Source organism: Drosophila virilis, chromosome 5 (assembly GCF_030788295.1).
Source record: "Drosophila virilis strain 15010-1051.87 chromosome 5, Dvir_AGI_RSII-ME, whole genome shotgun sequence".
In the NCBI taxonomy this organism is placed as follows: Eukaryota; Metazoa; Arthropoda; class Insecta; order Diptera; family Drosophilidae; genus Drosophila; species Drosophila virilis.
The window spans coordinates 12,831,321-12,849,300 of record NC_091547.1 but is presented as its reverse complement, the minus strand read 5'-3'; the positions used below and the strand labels follow the sequence as shown (position 1 = coordinate 12,849,300).

Sequence of the window (17,980 nt, the reverse complement as noted above, 5' to 3'; positions counted from 1 at the left end):
CCTGGCCCTTGCATAGGAAACTATTTCAGGAATATTGCTGTAGTTTAGATTAAATTAAACTGTAAGCCTGTTCTGGTCGGGAATTCCCGTATAAACGTTACCCTTAAAGTCCAAAATGTAGGATATATTCAGAGCTTCAACATGAAGGATCCCAGAGGATCTCAGAAGTAAAGCATATAATAAGATTTTAATTAACATGTGTATTTTAAGATTGTGCCATCCATAAAAATTGTAAGTTTCACAGTTTCACATTTCACATCAATTAACTTCACGCGTGTTTTGCATTTGAATTTTTTCGCTGTTTTTTTATGTGTTACCAGCTTACAAGACGAAATTAATTTACACATCCTTCTAGTATTTAATATATTTCTGTTGGTTTTTTTTTACCGTTGACAACAAGTATCGATGCTCGATCGATAGCGATAGCATAATTTTAAATTTAAAATTGAGCAGTTGCTTAAATGTGCATCAATCAGTGGAAACAGTGGACAGTTCGTGGTTTCTTGGAAATCGATAGTTTGCATTATTATCGATGTATTATCTAAATCGATTACAAATAATGTTTCTGATATTAAAACAATTAAGTATTTGCCACAATGAACGTTAAATTAAAGAGCTTCTATATACTACAACTTCTACACATTTGGTCGAAATACTAATTTAGAAAACTATCGATATATTAGTTCCCCTATCGAATAAAAAACTAAAGTAAGGCGACAACTCTATTCGGCGATGACAAGTATAATTTGGGAGAAACAATACTCGACGCCGCATATTTGCTTAATTTCATACAAAAAATTGTCTATACTTTCAAATTAATAAAAAATGGTAAGTACATTTTATACACCATCTACAATTAATCAAATCTGATGTAAGCACAGAGTTTAAGACGCACAAGCTCTGCGGCTTGCACATGCATGTGCAATTTGCCTAATCACCTTTATAATACTTTTTCGCCGACTTTTCCAGGCGCGTCGCTATGATTCCCGCACAACTATCTTTTCGCCCGAGGGTCGCCTCTACCAAGTGGAGTACGCCATGGAGGCCATATCCCATGCCGGCACATGCCTGGGCATTCTGGCAGAGGACGGTATTGTGCTTGCAGCCGAATGCCGCAGCACAAACAAGTTGCTAGACAACGCTATTCCATCCGAAAAGATTTACCGGCTGAATGAGTAAGTCATAACAAATATACACCAAATAGTTAAATAGTCAATTCAAAATGTAATTTTTTAGAAACATGGTCTGCTCCGTGGCGGGCATTACGTCCGATGCAAATGTGTTAACCTCTGAGCTGCGCTTGATCGCCCAACGCTATCAGTTCAGCTATGGCGAGGTGATTCCATGCGAGCAGCTCGTCTCCCACTTGTGCGACATCAAGCAGGCGTACACTCAATACGGCGGCAAGCGCCCCTTCGGCGTGTCGTTGCTGTACATGGGCTGGGATAGCAAGTATGGCTATCAGCTATATCAGTCCGATCCCAGTGGCAATTATGGTGGCTGGAAGGCCACTTGCATTGGCAACAACTTTGGTGCCGCGATTTCTATGCTAAAGCAGGAGCTGGCCGACAAGGACAACATTAAGTTGGATGAGGCCAAGGATTTGGCCATCAAGGTTCTGAGCAAGACTTTGGACACAACAAAGCTGACCACAGAGAAGGTCGAAATGGCCACTTTGCAGCGCATTAACAACACGACGGTGTACAGCGTTCTGGAAAAGCCCGATGTGGAGAAGTTAATTGAGAAATACAACAAGTTGGAGGCTGAAGCAGAAGCCGCTAAGAAAGAGAAGCAAGCTCAGCAACAGTCGAAATCCTAAGCAGTCTGTGTTGCTTGAGATGGTACATGAATAACTTCTAATTATAATGGAAAAAGTTAATTTTGTATATGAAATAAAATTTCAAAATTATGGGTTTAGGAAATGAAATTGATTGGCGATAGCGATGACGATAAATGTGCGATGTGGCAACTCTGACAATTCAAGCGCGTTGGCAGTCATCGTCAGAAATTGCCTAAAAATGACCTGATTTTTCGTATGCACTAAAAAAATACCGTACAAAACATTTTGTGGAAATTCCGTCGCTTTTTGCAGTTTTTGCTCCTAAGAAACTAAACTAAATTTGTAAAAATAGTAAATAATCGGTTTCCATCGATGGAAAATTACTAAAATATATTTCGCGCATCGGTATAGAAATAAAAGCAAACATTAGGAAATTTTTCCTACGCAGCAGATCATCATTGAGCGCGCGTCGGTGTGAGTGTGTGTCTGTGTGTGCGTGCGTGTGCCACAGAAAGTGGCAATCAGGCAGCAGCAATAGTTAAAGTGTACAAATATTCGTTAAGCATTTGATATTGTTAATTTATGCAATAAAATGTGAAACCAATGGCAATATCTCAATGTTGTCAATACAGAAAAAAGTTGTGTAGAAGCAGCCGCAACAGCGACATCCGCAGTAGCCGTCAACGTTAACGTATAAAAGGGCAAAAGAAAAATAAGGAAAATGAAATAACACAAAAAAAAAGAGCTGCGCTGTTGCGAGCAAGTATAAGAAACGCGAAACACACAAGTAAAGAAAAATCGAAATAATAAAATACATACGTACGTACTGTATGTATGTGTGTGTATCATAAAATTGTGCTTGTATGCGCAGTGCAAGTGTGTAAGTGTATATGTGTGTGTGTAAGTGAAACGTATAAATAAAATTCAGCCAAATGCAGAAACCAACAACAAAATGGATAACAAAACTACACAGTTGGATTTTAAATTACTGGTAATTAAATAATGTTTTCTATAAAATACCCTGCCTGTCCCAGTCCCCTCGCATTTAACTAAATACATAAATGTGTACATTCATGCTCACATGCATACACACAAGCATGCATGCGTATATGTACATATGTATATGTAAGTCTACATTCCGTGCGACTATCAAATGAGAGTGGCAAAACAACGTGTAATGCGTAGGCAAAGAAGAGAGCGGCAGAGTCGCATGGAGAAGCAAAAGAGAGAGAGTGAGAGAGCGAAAGAGATAACAAATGAATTGAAGTACAGTGTGCACTAACAGTTTAATTTCAGCTGTTGTTTTTGTTGTCATCTCTTACTATAAAAATGTGCGGAGTCTCATTAAAAAATTTGAGCATTTTTAAAAACCTTCCAGCAAAGCGAGCAATGGCAAGCATACATATATGTATGTTCAGTATATATTATGATCCCTTATGCATATGATCTGTAATCAATATTCATTTTGTTTATTCATCATTATATTATAGCCCTGCTTTTGGGGTGGTGCAGGCAGCTGCTTGTTTTATTATTTAAAAGCTACGTTCGTTTAACCTGCCCCTTCCGTTTTGCCCGTCCCACAATCAGTTCTTGCACAATATCCGCGCGCTTAAGCACACACACACGCAACATGGATATTTTGTGCTTGTGTCTGTGCATGAACTTCCGCAGTGTAGTTGTGTGCCCTTGCCCCACCCCTACCCCTACCCACACCTTCTACCTCCTAAGCTCACCCCCACCTACTAACCCGTAGCACTCCCTTTCCTCAATTCCCACACCAGTGCCACATAAAAGCATTATTCTCTTCTCTTTTATTTTTTCTTTTCTAAAATGAATTGTAGTTTTGTTTTTCTTTCCCCTTTTCCCTTGCCCCTCCCAAACCCACAAGCTAGTCAGTCAGTTTTACTTCTCCCACTTTCGACCCATTTTCTCATTGCCGTAGTTGTGGGGCTGGCTATTATTCACTTTTGTTTTGTTTTCTTCGTCGTTTTGAGAAAATATTTATTTTTATTTTTATTAGTTTATAACAACATTACATTACTTGAATGCACACACGCACACATGCATACAAACACTTATGCATAATATGAACAAGCGTATTTACATAGCTTAATATGTTTGTATGTATGTGCATAAATACTACAAATACTACGAAAACCAACTTGTGCGCGCCACTCTGACTACATATACAATAAAAACAACAAGAGCGACAACACTGGCAACAACGAGAGAGCGAGAGCATGAATTTGATTGTATTTGTGTTTGTGTGTTTGGGTTTGTATGTTTGTATTCGTGCTCGTGTGAGGGGGAGAACGAATGGACGAGCAAAGCACAAGTGAAGAATTGTAAACAGCGTGCACAGTGGTAAAATAAAACGTTGCAGCAAATTTTCATAAATTTCTCGATTGTGTTCTTGTTAGAATGCGAGTAAGAGTAAAATGTTAAAGCCAATTGGTGCCATTCGAAAACAGTAAAACTAAGCTCGGATAGATATTGTCTAATTGTACTTGAATGTTGCGTTCATAAATGAGCTTAAAGTGTTTCAATTAAACATTTTATCGCTGCTGATTAATTTAATTTAATTAAAAGCTACAACAACAAAAAGTACACTGTCATGCACACGAATCTACTGTATGACTATTTTATAGGGGAGGGGAATGGCGATATGTATATATACAAACAATATTTGAAAATACAGGCTTAAGTTTTGTGCATTTTGAGAAATTGAAATCATGAGCCACTGTACGCAAATTCAAGTCTGTATATGTTTGTGTATATGTATATGTGTGTGCATGTGTAGCTGGTTTTGTTTCGCTTTGTGCCAATTTCATTAATAAAGAAGGACAACGTAAATGCTATTTTTATTTGATTAGTAAAACTACACAAGTGCTTACACACACATGTATGTGCATAGTGTATGTGAGTGTGTGTGTGCACAACGTACACGTTGCATGCGCTCAAAATGTAAAACATAAGTTTTGCTAAAAATGCAGCCGCGATTCTTGCCCCACTTCAGCTACAGCTGCAACTGCAACTGCAACGTTTACAGTTTGGCAACCTAAATATGTGCTTTGTATGTAAACAAATACCTCGAAACATGTAAATATGTATGTCTATGTCTGCTTCTATGTGTGTGTGCGTGTGTGTGTGTGTGTGTGTGTGTGTGTGTGTGTGTGTGTGCTCACTCTCTTTCTTCTCATCTCTTCCCCTGTTGCTTTATCGCTGTGCTTGTGCGTGCCGAACAGGTACATAACAATATCAAAACGAAGCAGCCCAAAAAGAAGCAACCAAATCCAATAAATCAAGACAAATTGCATTTGTATTTCAAATACATGTGTACATAGGCAATCGTTTATCGAATACTCCCCAGTCTATTATACCATTAACTTTATAAGCACAGAGGAAGCCATAGACTTGGAACATCCAGAAATCAGATTTGTCTAGAAAATTGTTTTAGAGAACTTCCAGAGTTCATACTTGTCTAGAAGATAGTTATTCGCATGTTCTTTAAACTTTTAACACAACATTTTTTGTATAAAACATTTGAAAGCCCGCTAAAACTGTTCCACATTTGACTTTCACAAGTTCCGTGCGATTTGCTACGTGGAATTAAAAGTAAAAGGCTTAATTGGAAAAACAATAAATAGTTAATTCATGGTTTTTTAAAGAACCAATTTGAAGCTCTTTACACATGAATTTAGTTTTGTTTAGTCCAGGTCTGAGAAACACGTGTTATATTCATACCAGGCACTTTAAAAATCATTTACACTTACAATTTATTCCTTATTTCATTGACCAACCTTTTGCTTTACTTGCTTTTACCAATTTTAAAACATTCCCTGCTCTTTTTGAGCACTTTTCAATTTATGTAATTCAAAATCGAATCAGGTTGAGATTAGAGAAGTTAATCGTAATTAGTTATAAAATTGAAATTCCGCTCATATGTGTGGAAAATAAGTGGAAACTTATGATTGATTTTCTCAAGCGTGGAATTGCTATAAATACATCAAAACGAAGAAGATGAAAACGTAGTACGGGCAAAGCCGGACAATAACTGCTGCAATAAATTCACAGTAACATAAATATGGATACGTACATGTTAATTGCTTGTAATGCTGAACAGCTGATAATAACTAAACAAACAAAATAGAACACTTATCATCTTGCTAAAGAGCTTTATTAAATCTATAATAAATGAGTTTAATTGAGTCAAATAAGTTGATTATAGAAAAATCTTAATGTTTTTATGATTCCCTGAGAATGCCTGCTTATGTAAAGTTCTAAATTCTTTCTGTTTAACATATTGCCTGTCAATTTAATGTCAATTCAATAGATTGTAAACAATCCTTTCATATAGAGGACACAATTTCATGCAGAAACTAAGAGTCTAAGAGGGCACTATTGAACCCATAATTTACTCGGTATCTTGAGCTAAAAGTTAGTTCCGTTTATGTCTCAAAGCTCGGTACGATTTACATAAATACAATAAAAGGAATCTAAAACGAATGAACCATAAATTTGAAGCGAAACAAAAGAACAAGAATTTCTCGCATGTTGCGCTAAAGAGAACTTAAGCCTTCGTGCTAAATGCTCAAATATTTGTAAATACTATATGCATGCGTATCTATAAGATATATATGTATCTATAAGATATATATGTATCTATAAGATATATATGTATCTATAAGATATATATATATATAAAGTGCAAGTGTACACGCACACACGCGCACATTACTTATTTAGTTTGCTAGTTGCTGTGCTCAATTTGGTTTTATAGATATTTCAGGCACTTTTACATGCATATTTATTTATATATAAGAACAACTTTCTATTAGATACAATAGTAGCTTATTTATCAGGGTTTCTTTGCCTATAGTATTTATGTATTTAAAAGATGTAGATACTAAACCGGCAGCTTAATTTCCTGCTCGCAAACGAAAACGTTTTCGTTTTTAAATTAAAATAATCTTAATGCAAATAAAGCTGACAAATGCTTTTAGTCGGGATTTGTATCAAATTATATTTATTTATTATTGTGTCAAGCGAACTAATATTTCAATCTGTGCTTTTTGGGAAAGGCATAATCACTGGAACTAAATGGGACAAAATTGCCAACAATTATCTCGCATGTTTATTACTAACTAACCTGTTTTATATTATATTATCCAAGAGTTAGGCAAATGCCATTGGGGTTTACTAAGCGCTTGGATAATTTAATGCCACATTTAAATGTACTCTAGATCCTGATATTCCAGGCCAAAACTTAAGATCCTTCGTAGCTCTAGATAATGCTTAATAAGATTCTCTTCGATATTTCCATGTCTTAGCATAAAGAAGAGGCTTAATAACATTTGCTAAATGTGTATAAAGCAATAAATGTAGTTATATTTATTACTAACATAAAAAGAACAACTTCTGGAGTCGATAATGAAAAGATATATTTAGATATTTATGGAATTAAGTCAAGAATCTAAACTAATGTATATTACATAGCATATACATGTATTTGTGCACACACGCACACACACACACACACACATACAAGCATGTGTTCATATTTATGTAATTAAAATTATAATTTGTTTTTCCTTTACACTGCTTGCGCTCAAGCTTTGCAACAGGCACACACACACACATGTACATGTATGTGTATGTATAGCACGCACACTCTCTTACTACTGTACATGGACACACACGTGAGCATTGCTGCACGCACACAAACGCACGTGCGTTTTCGGTTTTATGCGCTGGCCGTGCTCTCTTCTTCTTCAATCTAAGCTTGCAACAATATTAACTGTCAATTTCGAGAAGAACGCAAGCGAAAAGAGTTGCCACCGCGTCGCAAGCCAATAAATTTTACACTATAATTAGATTGCTTTGGGCCGTAATTATTTATAATTTCCTGATGCTGGCACGTTTCCCGTTAGCCTTTCTTTAAACTTTTGTTTTTGCTTGGCATTCCAGATATTTAAAAAGATTCATTCTATATTCTCGAAATCTGGCTTAGTATTTGCATAACATTTTAGGTTCTGACTCGAAATACCAAAATTTAGTTTTTAGTACAGTTTCATTGAATATTGACAAACCAACCTTGAGAGATAAACCTTTTTTTTACCTTGTATGTTTATGTTAATTGGATATTGGATCTGGCTTCGATGTCTTAAAAATGAAAAGCAATTCACAGTTATTCAAAATAGTCACAAAAAAGCTTCCAAAACATGCGAAATATTATTTCGAATAATTTGTAACATAATTGTTATGCAACAATATTATCAAAGCGGGCTTATGGAAATCTCTAAAGTTAACTCATATTTATGATGTTTTTATAATCTTTTTTTCAACGTTATTAAATCAGTCTACACTTTTTGTTGTTGTTAAGTTTTGCTAAATACAAATGATTACATTTTAATGTGGCGATATTAAATACATTAAATGCGGAGTTTACATAAAGTAAAAAAACTCTAATTTAATACCCATGCTACTGCACCATCCCAAAGAGATTTTGATAACAAGAGAAATATTACAAAACATCCAAATATATAATTAAATAGTCATATATTAATCTAAATATATATATTAAGTAACCAGTTATTGTTTCGCCGTAATGAGGAATTTTCTCAATTCGCTAAACATCTTATTAATTTTGTGCTCGTGCTAAAAGAATATTTAAAAACTGGCTAGCATGGCCATAGTTTTGTTGTACAGTGCCGTTGCCCCCAACCCGTTCCTTACAGTTGCCGCTCACACACTCGCGCTGCCACTAGCTCCTTCTATATATATATATATATATATACATATATAAGAGAATATACATGTCTATATATTTGTTAACCTCTCTCGCTCTCTAAACAAATGCCAGCCAGTGGGTGGGTTGTGGGAGAGCAATTTAGAGAGCGCCATCATGTTTTTACAACTACAACTACAACTACAATAATTTGTTGACTCGCTGCTTTAACTCTCGCACACACATAAATATAGCCGCGCGCACACACACACTCACACACACATGTACATTAACATTATATACAGAGATGGCAACATTGTGGAATGGGGAAAAAGTAGCACAAACTGTGCGCTGTTTTAATTTCTTTGTCCCCCCTTTAGCCGACATCGTCGCTGGCAGCACGCTTCTTTTTTTCTTTATTTTTATTTTCATTATTGTTGTATATGTGCATATACATATGTATGTATACATAGATGTAGCATTTTTATTTTTCCTGCTATTTTTTATACACTTTTGCCTTTGCCTGCCATCTTCGCTATGCTGTGCGCTAATCGTTCGCGTCGGCAGCGCAGTTACTGTCGCTGTCGCTGTCGCCGCGCTGTCTGCTGACGGTCTTCTCATTGACGACGACGTCGACGCTGACGCTGACGCTGGCTGAGCTGAGCGCGCGCGCTCTTGGCGCTCTAATTGCATTAAATTGTTTGGAAAATCATAATCAGTAATTGCATTTGATGACAGTTTTTGAGTGCACGTGTGAGTGTTGGCTCTATTCAACTTAATTGGAGTAAAAACATACATACAAAACACACGCACACACAGAGAGAGAGAGAGAGAGAGAGAGACTCACATACACTCGTACTTACAGTGCATACATAATTGATTTAATTGAGAATTTCATTAATTATTCCATTCTGGGAGCACGTGACAACACTGCCACACATTATTGTGTGGGCCGCACACCAAATGGGGCCACCTAACGGAAGTTGGCCATTTGTACGCGTCACTTAAATAAATATTGAATAAGCTATTAATGGAGCTGGCCAACACCAACAATTGCGACTGCTTTTAATATGAAATCACAGTGTAATTAAAAAGTATATATTACATATTCGAGACGTAGGATCGGCACAAAATCAAAATTAAAACGTAGTGTTTTTTAAATGGGTCTTCAATTTAATCGAAATGTATACCGCAAGAAAGGAGACGCTTCAAGCCCATAAAGTATATCCTTTAGCATTGATAAACGGACAATCAGCTAACATAATAATTTATATATTATATTCAGAACAAAATAATAAATTAAATATTATTTGGCATTTTACAGGTGGATCAGTCTGTGAATCTACTGGATAGTCTGAATGCGGCGTCGCGGTGCGATGCGATCAAATTTTTGCTGCAAACGCTTAAGTGCAAATACCCAGAGGCCTGCGACAGAGTCGTCAGGAATCTGTTCAGTCACAATCCAAATGACAATGGCGACGGGACGGACGCAACGCAGCTAGCGAAGAGCGAGCAGTTGCAGCTGCTGCTTGCCACCAAGAAGGAGAAAACGGAGCCGGGCGTGAAGATAAAACGGGAGAGCGAGAATGAGGCAGCCGCTATCGATTTAAATCAAAACTTTGAGAAGATTCTCTGCAAGGAGGAGTTTATGTGCCTCGATGAGGAGGATGACTTCCTCGATGATGACGCCGATACCGAGAACTCGTCTTCCATGAGCAAGCGTTTGCACTTTCATCGCGCCATCAGCGCGAGCGCCAGTGTCAGCAACAATGTGGATACGATTACCGGAGCGGGAGCCATCCTCTCCAGCGATCCCCTCGATCTGATACACACGGCAGCAGCGGCCAGTGGCTTGGTGAAGCGCAAATATGCTGCGACGTTCGACGAGGAGGCGGAGGAGGACTATGAGAACGGCGATGACTATGACAATGGCAGCAATAGTAACAACTGTGAAGAGCTCCTGATGCGCCGGCAACAAAAGCTTATCGGCTCCACGTCGCTGGTCAAGCGGAAGCGTACCAACAACAGCCACGTGGCCAGCTTGGACGTTATGGCGCCGGCCATACGCTCGCGTCTGGGCGAGGGCTATGTGTTCCACGAGGATAATCAGTACACGCTACGCTATCACCACAGCAGCGGGGAGTTCAGTGAGCGCGCTTTCAGGGCGCAGTTCCGGGTGCTGCTACGTCTGGCGCTGAGCCAACATCACAAGCCCTTCCTTAAGCAGTTCTACGACAACTTTGTGATCACTGGCCGGCTGCTGGGCACAACGCCTTCGACACGAGTGCTGAAGGAGCTGCGCGAGCAACGGCTGGACGAATGGCGACGACAACGCGAGCGCAGACAGCTTGCGAAGGCCGCCGCCGATGCTGCAGCAGCTGCTGCTGATGCTGCTGCCGCTGCCAGGTTGCTGGGACAGGAGCAGGAGCAGGAACAGGAGCAAGAGCAAAGGCAAAAGCAAAGCCAACAAGTGGACCAACATCTCGAAGTGCCGCTGCAGCTGGAGAGCCAAGAGCAGCGCCAGCTCAGATCCATTTCGTTTGGCGACTCTGAGCTAGAATCAGAGACAGAGTCGCAGCTATCGTCGGCTCAGGAGATTATGAAGTTCGAGGAGTTCATTGACGATGGTGTAGGCGCAGGTCGTCTCATCGATGGGCTGGAAATGGAGCCTGAGATTGACGAAATGCTGGCTGGCGTAGGCAGCGGATTGGACAGCGTAGCTGGCACAGGCAGCGGGAACAGCAACAGTAACAGCAGCGCCGTCCACGACAACGGCATTGCCTCCCTTCTCATGGACACCAGCCATGGGACGCAGATTCATTCTACCCATCTGTAAGTCAACTAATCCCAAAATATATTACAGAGTGCTCGACTAGCAGATACTGTGTACCCAGACGTAGATTCATATTCACATACACAAAATTATGAGTTGATGTTGCAAGCACCTTCCCATTCATTTGATGCTTTAACTGGTTGAGAATTTTAGGCGTCGAGCAACGAAAATTCAATTCAACCCAAGTTAAAGGGAATTGAAGTGTTATATATCTATCCTCTTTAGAGATGGAATAAAGTTAATATTTAGGGCAGCGTCTTAGGCCTGGGTACAGGATATCTACTAGTCTGGCACACCGGAATAGTGCTTATTTATAGTTTCATTTGCACTCCTGAAATGAATTACGTTTTTTCTCGTTTTATTTTGCAGCAATAGCAGCAGCAGCAGCGGTGCGAATCTTGTGATCAATGGCCTTACATCGTCAAGCAATATTAACAACAACATCAATTGTAACAAAAGCGATAATGCGCTGTCCCAGCAGCTGGGAACGGAGCATGCCGCCAAGCAGTCGGCGTCGCAAGGACAGATGCAGACGCAGTCGCAGCATCTGGCCATGCCCATGAGGACTGCGTATGGACTTGAGGGTGTCGCCATGTCGGCGACAACGCAGCTAATGTCTGGCAGTGAGATTCAGCTGCAGAATGAGAATCAAAACCAGAGCCAGAGCCAGAACCACTATAATTCAAGCAATAACCCAATCTCAATGCCGCCCATCATTGAGCAGATGATGCAGATGCAAATGCAACAACAGCAGAGCCCCTTTCCACAGCATCAGCATGCGCAAATGATGAATAATCGTCAGTCGCATATGCATTCGCATCCGCATCCACATCAGCAGTCGCAGCCACCGCACCTGGCTCCATCTGGAGTCGGATCGAATGCGTGTCCGCAGCTGAACTCCTCGCTGGAGTTGGATGATAATGAGCTGTCGGGCGAGGAGGAGGACGACGAGCTGGACACTGAGATGGACGAGCTGGACGCTGCCAAGCAGCAGCTCATTGATGGCGGCAGCAGCAGCAGCACCTCCCTGCAGGCGCCGCCCTCCCAGCTCGGCGGCAGCCAAACGCCCGGTAGCAAGAAGGACAAGCCCAGCTATAATTGCTTGCTGTGCCCCAAGTCCTATCGGAAGCGCAAGTCCCTGCTGGACCACTACAAGCTGCATCCCGGCTACTGTCACGACTGCGGCCAGCCCAACGGCAACACGCTGGAGGTACGAACGCAGACCATTCATATGTTTTATTTCACAAAGATACGGACGAGCAGGCTTACCTGAAAAATTTACTCTTATTACCCAAGATCCGCTTACCAAGCTTGATCGTTCTTTAATGTCATATTGCTGCCGCGGTTGAGTTAACTTATGCATTAGTATCAGAAATACTGGAATTCAGTTGAATTGATTACAATTATATTCCTAGGCGCATGTAATGTATATTGTTGATAGAGATGATGAGAGATGCATCAAATTTATGCAGATGCAATTTTAAATATTGTCGGTCATTCATCTGTGAATTTACATCATCTTTCATTTGCAGCTGTGAGCATTCAACACAGCTTTCTATTTGGTTAATTGTATTCCAATGTTTTTTGCGTTTAGTTAAGATAAAAGAATGAAAATAATGACCATGTTTTGGCCCAACCCGTTTAAGATTAAAACCAGTTTGCAGCCTCTTCAGAATACTTGGGTGAAAAGTTGCAACTTTGTATTTCATTCATGCCAATCCATGGATATTGATAGGTCATAATATAGGCCAGCCATTATTAGGGATAGAGAACTCAGAGCAGAGTTTCTTCAATAAGAAGGAGTTCGGTTAAGACAATAGACAAAAGACTTTAATGAGACTTCCTTTACATTATAATTAACACAGCAAAAGTACTTATTGATGATAATGTTATTGCAGGAAATAATTCAGCACAATCGCACGATGCACGTGAAGGAGTTTCCATTTGTATGCGAAACCTGCGGCGAATCCTACTCGCGTCGGCAGCAGTTCCACGCGCACGTCGAGTCGCACAAGAAGGATTTCAAAAGTGAGTCGACGTGAATGTAAATTTCACCAAAGCCGCCGGTGCCTAGTAAAGCCTGGTCGAGGAATTTTATCTTGTATATCTATTGTTAAAGCGAAGCTTTTAACTAATATCCTTGTTCTATTCTTGTTTGCAGTCTTTCCGTGCGGTGAGTGCGGCCTGAAACTGTCGCAGAAGAAGATGCAGCAGCACTTCGAGGAGACGGGCCACAAGGCCGACGGCGCCATCTGCGAGGTGTGCGGCGCCGAGTTTCCCTCAAAGAACGCCCTTTATCAGCACATTATTCGCGTACACAAGCGAGACAACTTCTTTGAGTGCCACATTTGCCATAATCGCTTCACTCTCAAGGCCAATCTGGAGCGGCACGTGCAGCTGCACACTGAGGTCAAGCGCACCTATGTGTGCGATCTGTGCGGCTCCTCGTACTTTACATATCCTGCGCTCAAGGAGCACTACAGCAACGCCCACGTCGATGTATCCGAGTGCAAGTGCACGCTCTGCGGCAAGCGCTTTGGCTCCGCCAAATCGTTGCAGCGCCATTTGCCATCTCACTCGGAGGAACGCCCGCACTGCTGTAACCACTGCGATCAGGTATGTTTATTGTCTCATATTGTTATGTACAGATTAAACACATCATTTCTTCTCTGTAGACCTTCAAATGGAAAACACATTTGGTGCGCCACAAGCAGACAATGCATGGGAATCAGCCGCCGCCCCCTAAAAAGGGTAAACAGCGTTTTCCCAAATCGAATGATGAAGGTAAGTGCATGCTAATCCGTTGACTGTTGACAATTTACTTATTTGCTCTCTTTCTCTCAGATATGGCGCCACTGCCTGATATGCCAGGACCACCACCGGTTAAGGCTAGCAAAAAGTCAGCAGTCAGCAAGGCAAAGTCACAGGCAGGAGCGGCAGCTGCAGCCGCGGCACAACAGCAGCAGATGCAGCAGGGCGCAGGCAAGGGAGTTAGCGTGGGGGCAACGCCCACACCGCCGCCGCCATTGTCAACAACGCCGGGCTGTTCGCAGCAGGAGCAATTCAATGCCGCCATTGTGAGCAGCAATAGCTCGCAATCCTCAACGGCGTCAACGTCGCAGCACTCGGTCTCCACGAGCGAATCTCAGCAGAATTCCATGTACAATCAAAGCTTTAGTGCAGACAAGCTGCAGCAGCAACAGCCGCCGCCAACGCAACAGCAGCAGCAGCAACAGCAAAATGCGCTACATCAGCATCAGCAACAGCAACAGCAACAACATGCAGCGACGCCGCCGCCAACTCAGCAGCAAGCGGTGCCACCGCCTCAGCAACAACCGCAGCCGCACCATCGCCATACGCCCCATACACCCCATACGCCCAATAATAGCACCCCAGAGCTGCATATGCAACGGATGAACAGTTTTGGTGGCCAGGAGAGCCAGTTTCACTTTGAGCCCACCGGCAATACGGCGGGCGGTTATCAGCAGCACCAGATGATAAGTCAATATCAACAACAGCAAGCGCAGCAGCCGCAACCGCCACAGCAGCAGCAGCAACAACATATGCGTAGCCACACGCCCCAGAGCCCACATCCGCATCCCCATCCGCATCAGGCGCAGCAGATGCAACAGCAACAACATTTCACCTCGCCGCACCACATGCCCCCCATGCATCACCAGCATCAGTTAATACTACAACAGCATCGTCACACCCATTCGCCCCAACACCAGCACTCGCGATTGCAATCACCGCAGCCACAACCGTCGCCGTCAGCCGCTGCGTCCGCAACGCAACAGCAATTTATGCAGCAGCAGCAACAGCCAACTGACTCCTGGGGCAATATGGGCTTTGGCGGGGCACCAAACAATCAGCCAGTCGAGCTCAAGGACAACAAGTTCTACATTGTCGACTCAACCGAGTTTCTCGGGCTTCCAATGAACGTCGGCGCCCCAGCGCCGTCCACTCAGCAGCAGCAGCAGCAAGCAGCCGTCGGTGTCAACAAGGCACAGCAGCAACAGCAGCAGCAGCAGCAACCACCACCACAGCAGCAACAGCAGCAGCAGCAGCCACAAGACCCAGCATTGACTGGCGAACTATTGGGCTTCCAGCACATGTGGCCACAACAGGTGCAGCCTCAGCAGCAGCAGCAGCAGCAGCAACAACAACAACAGCCGCAGCAGCAGCAGCAGCCTACGACGGCACAGCCACAGGCGAACCAAGTGGGACCGGGAGATGCTCACAACTATAACAACATTGGCAGCATTCTCACGAATCTCATCGACACTAATCCCACGCCTCTGGAGTACAACTTTGATTTAATGCCACAGCCGCCGCCCCAACAGCAGCAACAGCAGCAGCAGCAACAACCACAACAGCCGCAGCAACAGCAGCAGGCGGCACAGCAACATCACAACGCCGGCGGCGCCTATGGCAGTGGTCTAATGCGGCATCCGAGCGCTGGCAATGTTTATGAGCAACATTACAATCACAGCGCGCTAAGCGAGCAGCTGGTCAGCGAACAGCAGAAGCATAACAGCTTTCAGCCGTACCATGCCCACGCGCATGCGCACGGCCTACAGCAGCCGCTGCATTCGCTGGCGGGCGCCACGCACCTGTTGCCACCGCCGCCGCCGCACGGCAGCGTTTATGAGCGCACGGCGCCGCCCGTGGGTGTTGGCGTAGGTGTGGGCTATCCGATGCTGGGCGACGATACGAAGTCAGTGCTGCCGCCAATCAACGACTATATGCATCATATGCAGCAGCAGCAGCCAGATCTAATCTATTATCCAGTGAAGAACGATTGACAACCAAAGTAGCCGGCGCTGGGTGGTGTTCCAGGGCACCACCAGCACCACCACTACGCGCATAATCATAATCATAATCATAATCTAACGCGCTGGTGGCCAGCACCAGCAGCAACTTTAGGCGCCAAGAGAGGCGATGTTTTTCATTGAAAAACATTAACCATAAACATTTGTTTAAGTCTGTACGTTAAAGTGTGCAAGATCCGGATCGGAAGCGATTCGTAGCACTTGTGTAGATAACAAAGATGATTCTAACTAGATAAGGTTAACAATAACAAACATTAACACTGGCATGTTATGGAATATAGAGCAATAATTTGAAGATTGGAGCTGCGATGCTCAGTATATCTAATCCGACCGACCCTATGAGGCACGTGTATTGTATACAATAAACTGAATTATAATAATAATAATAATAATACAGACAGACAGACAGACAACAAATCAAATGCAATGTCAAAATGATGAACATGAACATGACTACAGACATCTATACATAGTAGCGAGTAAGCAAAACAACAACAAACAAAGATGATTAAACACTAAACATAATTACGTAAATGTTGTAACATGATGTAGCCTGTAAGCATGTATCAACAATAATGGCAGACCACAGCAACAACAACAAACTTTCGAACAAATTTTGCAACATATTTTATGCTTAACACAAATACGTACGTTGATATATGCATAATCAAAGCATACGTATCCCATATGAGTCGCAACAGACAGACCCTTAAAAAAAAAAAACAAAAAAAAAAAAAAACGATAAAACAGATTGTAGATTTATTTGATTGAATTAACGCTTGGGGCCTGGCATCACACCATAGGAGGCAAGATCGCGAACCGGACAACGTGAGAGTTGTTCTTACCATATCACGAGGCCCTTTGCCGTCAAATAATTATATATTATATATAAATAATAATTTTAATTTCGATAGTGCTTGTTATTTTCTATTTAGTTGAACAATCAATGATTATATACATACATACATTTATTGCATGCAGAAACAATTGCAAACAATTTGATTAACATGACCTAAAATGCCGATTGAGCCCACATTTTTTGTTAGATTAGTGCCTAAGTCTAAATGTATATCCATTTTGTGGCTTTTTACACCCAAAACTTGTGTAATTATATAATTAATTAAAAGTGCATACGACTATATGCTGTATGCCCCTCTATCTCCCCGTCAATAGTTGCATACGAAAATGTATTTGTTTAAATCTTTTGGGCGCAAACTATTGCCAAAAAATACTATTTGTATAAATTGTAAGCACACATCCAAATCTCCTTACTTCCTTCGCTTCCAAACGCAACTAAAACATGTTTATTGGTATGTATGTATTTCCTTAATATTTTTTCAGACTCCCCCCCCTAAGTTAATCATATTAATTATAGCGTTGTTCTTGTTTACAAATTGTGTATTCAATTCAGCTAAGAAACATTACATAAGTGAAAGTTTAAAACGATACAAGTGTAAGGCTACTTTTATGAACAAAAAAGCAACCAACAACTACATTAAATTAGATTTGTATTCTGGATACAAAAATAAGAAACAAACAAAAAACACAAAACAAACAAACAACAACAACAACAAAAAATTAATAAAAACAATTAAAACACACACAAAAAATATAAATAAAATTTGTATATTTAATAAAAATAGCAAAATAAAAATAAATAAAATTCTTTTAAAAAACCTTTTGAACAATGTTAATTGATCACAAAATCTAAGACTAGCAATACCATTTTGTAAGTTCTTTGTAAGTCGTATGGAAATTTGTACAAAATTCAAACTAATCAAACTTCATGGGGAAAAATGAAAGGAAAC

The 17,980-nt window shown here is 41.3% G+C and overlaps 2 protein-coding genes across 2 annotated transcripts; both read left to right on the top strand.

Annotated features, from left to right (window-relative positions):
- Window positions 1-680: 680 nt before the first annotated feature.
- Prosalpha3 (proteasome alpha3 subunit) lies at window positions 681-1,909 on the top strand. The gene is made up of 3 exons (XM_002050126.4): window positions 681-828; window positions 970-1,175; window positions 1,237-1,909. Exons 1-3 carry the CDS (start codon window positions 826-828, stop codon window positions 1,817-1,819), a joined length of 792 nt encoding a protein of 263 aa, XP_002050162.1. The 5' UTR covers window positions 681-825; the 3' UTR covers window positions 1,820-1,909.
- Window positions 1,910-2,043: 134 nt separating this feature from the next.
- Window positions 2,044-16,620, top strand: LOC6626276 (uncharacterized). The gene is made up of 7 exons (XM_002050127.4): window positions 2,044-2,771; window positions 9,832-11,339; window positions 11,710-12,550; window positions 13,239-13,368; window positions 13,502-13,956; window positions 14,016-14,124; window positions 14,185-16,620. Exons 1-7 carry the CDS (start codon window positions 2,733-2,735, stop codon window positions 16,143-16,145), a joined length of 5,043 nt encoding a protein of 1,680 aa, XP_002050163.1. The 5' UTR covers window positions 2,044-2,732; the 3' UTR covers window positions 16,146-16,620.
- Window positions 16,621-17,980: the final 1,360 nt, after the last annotated feature.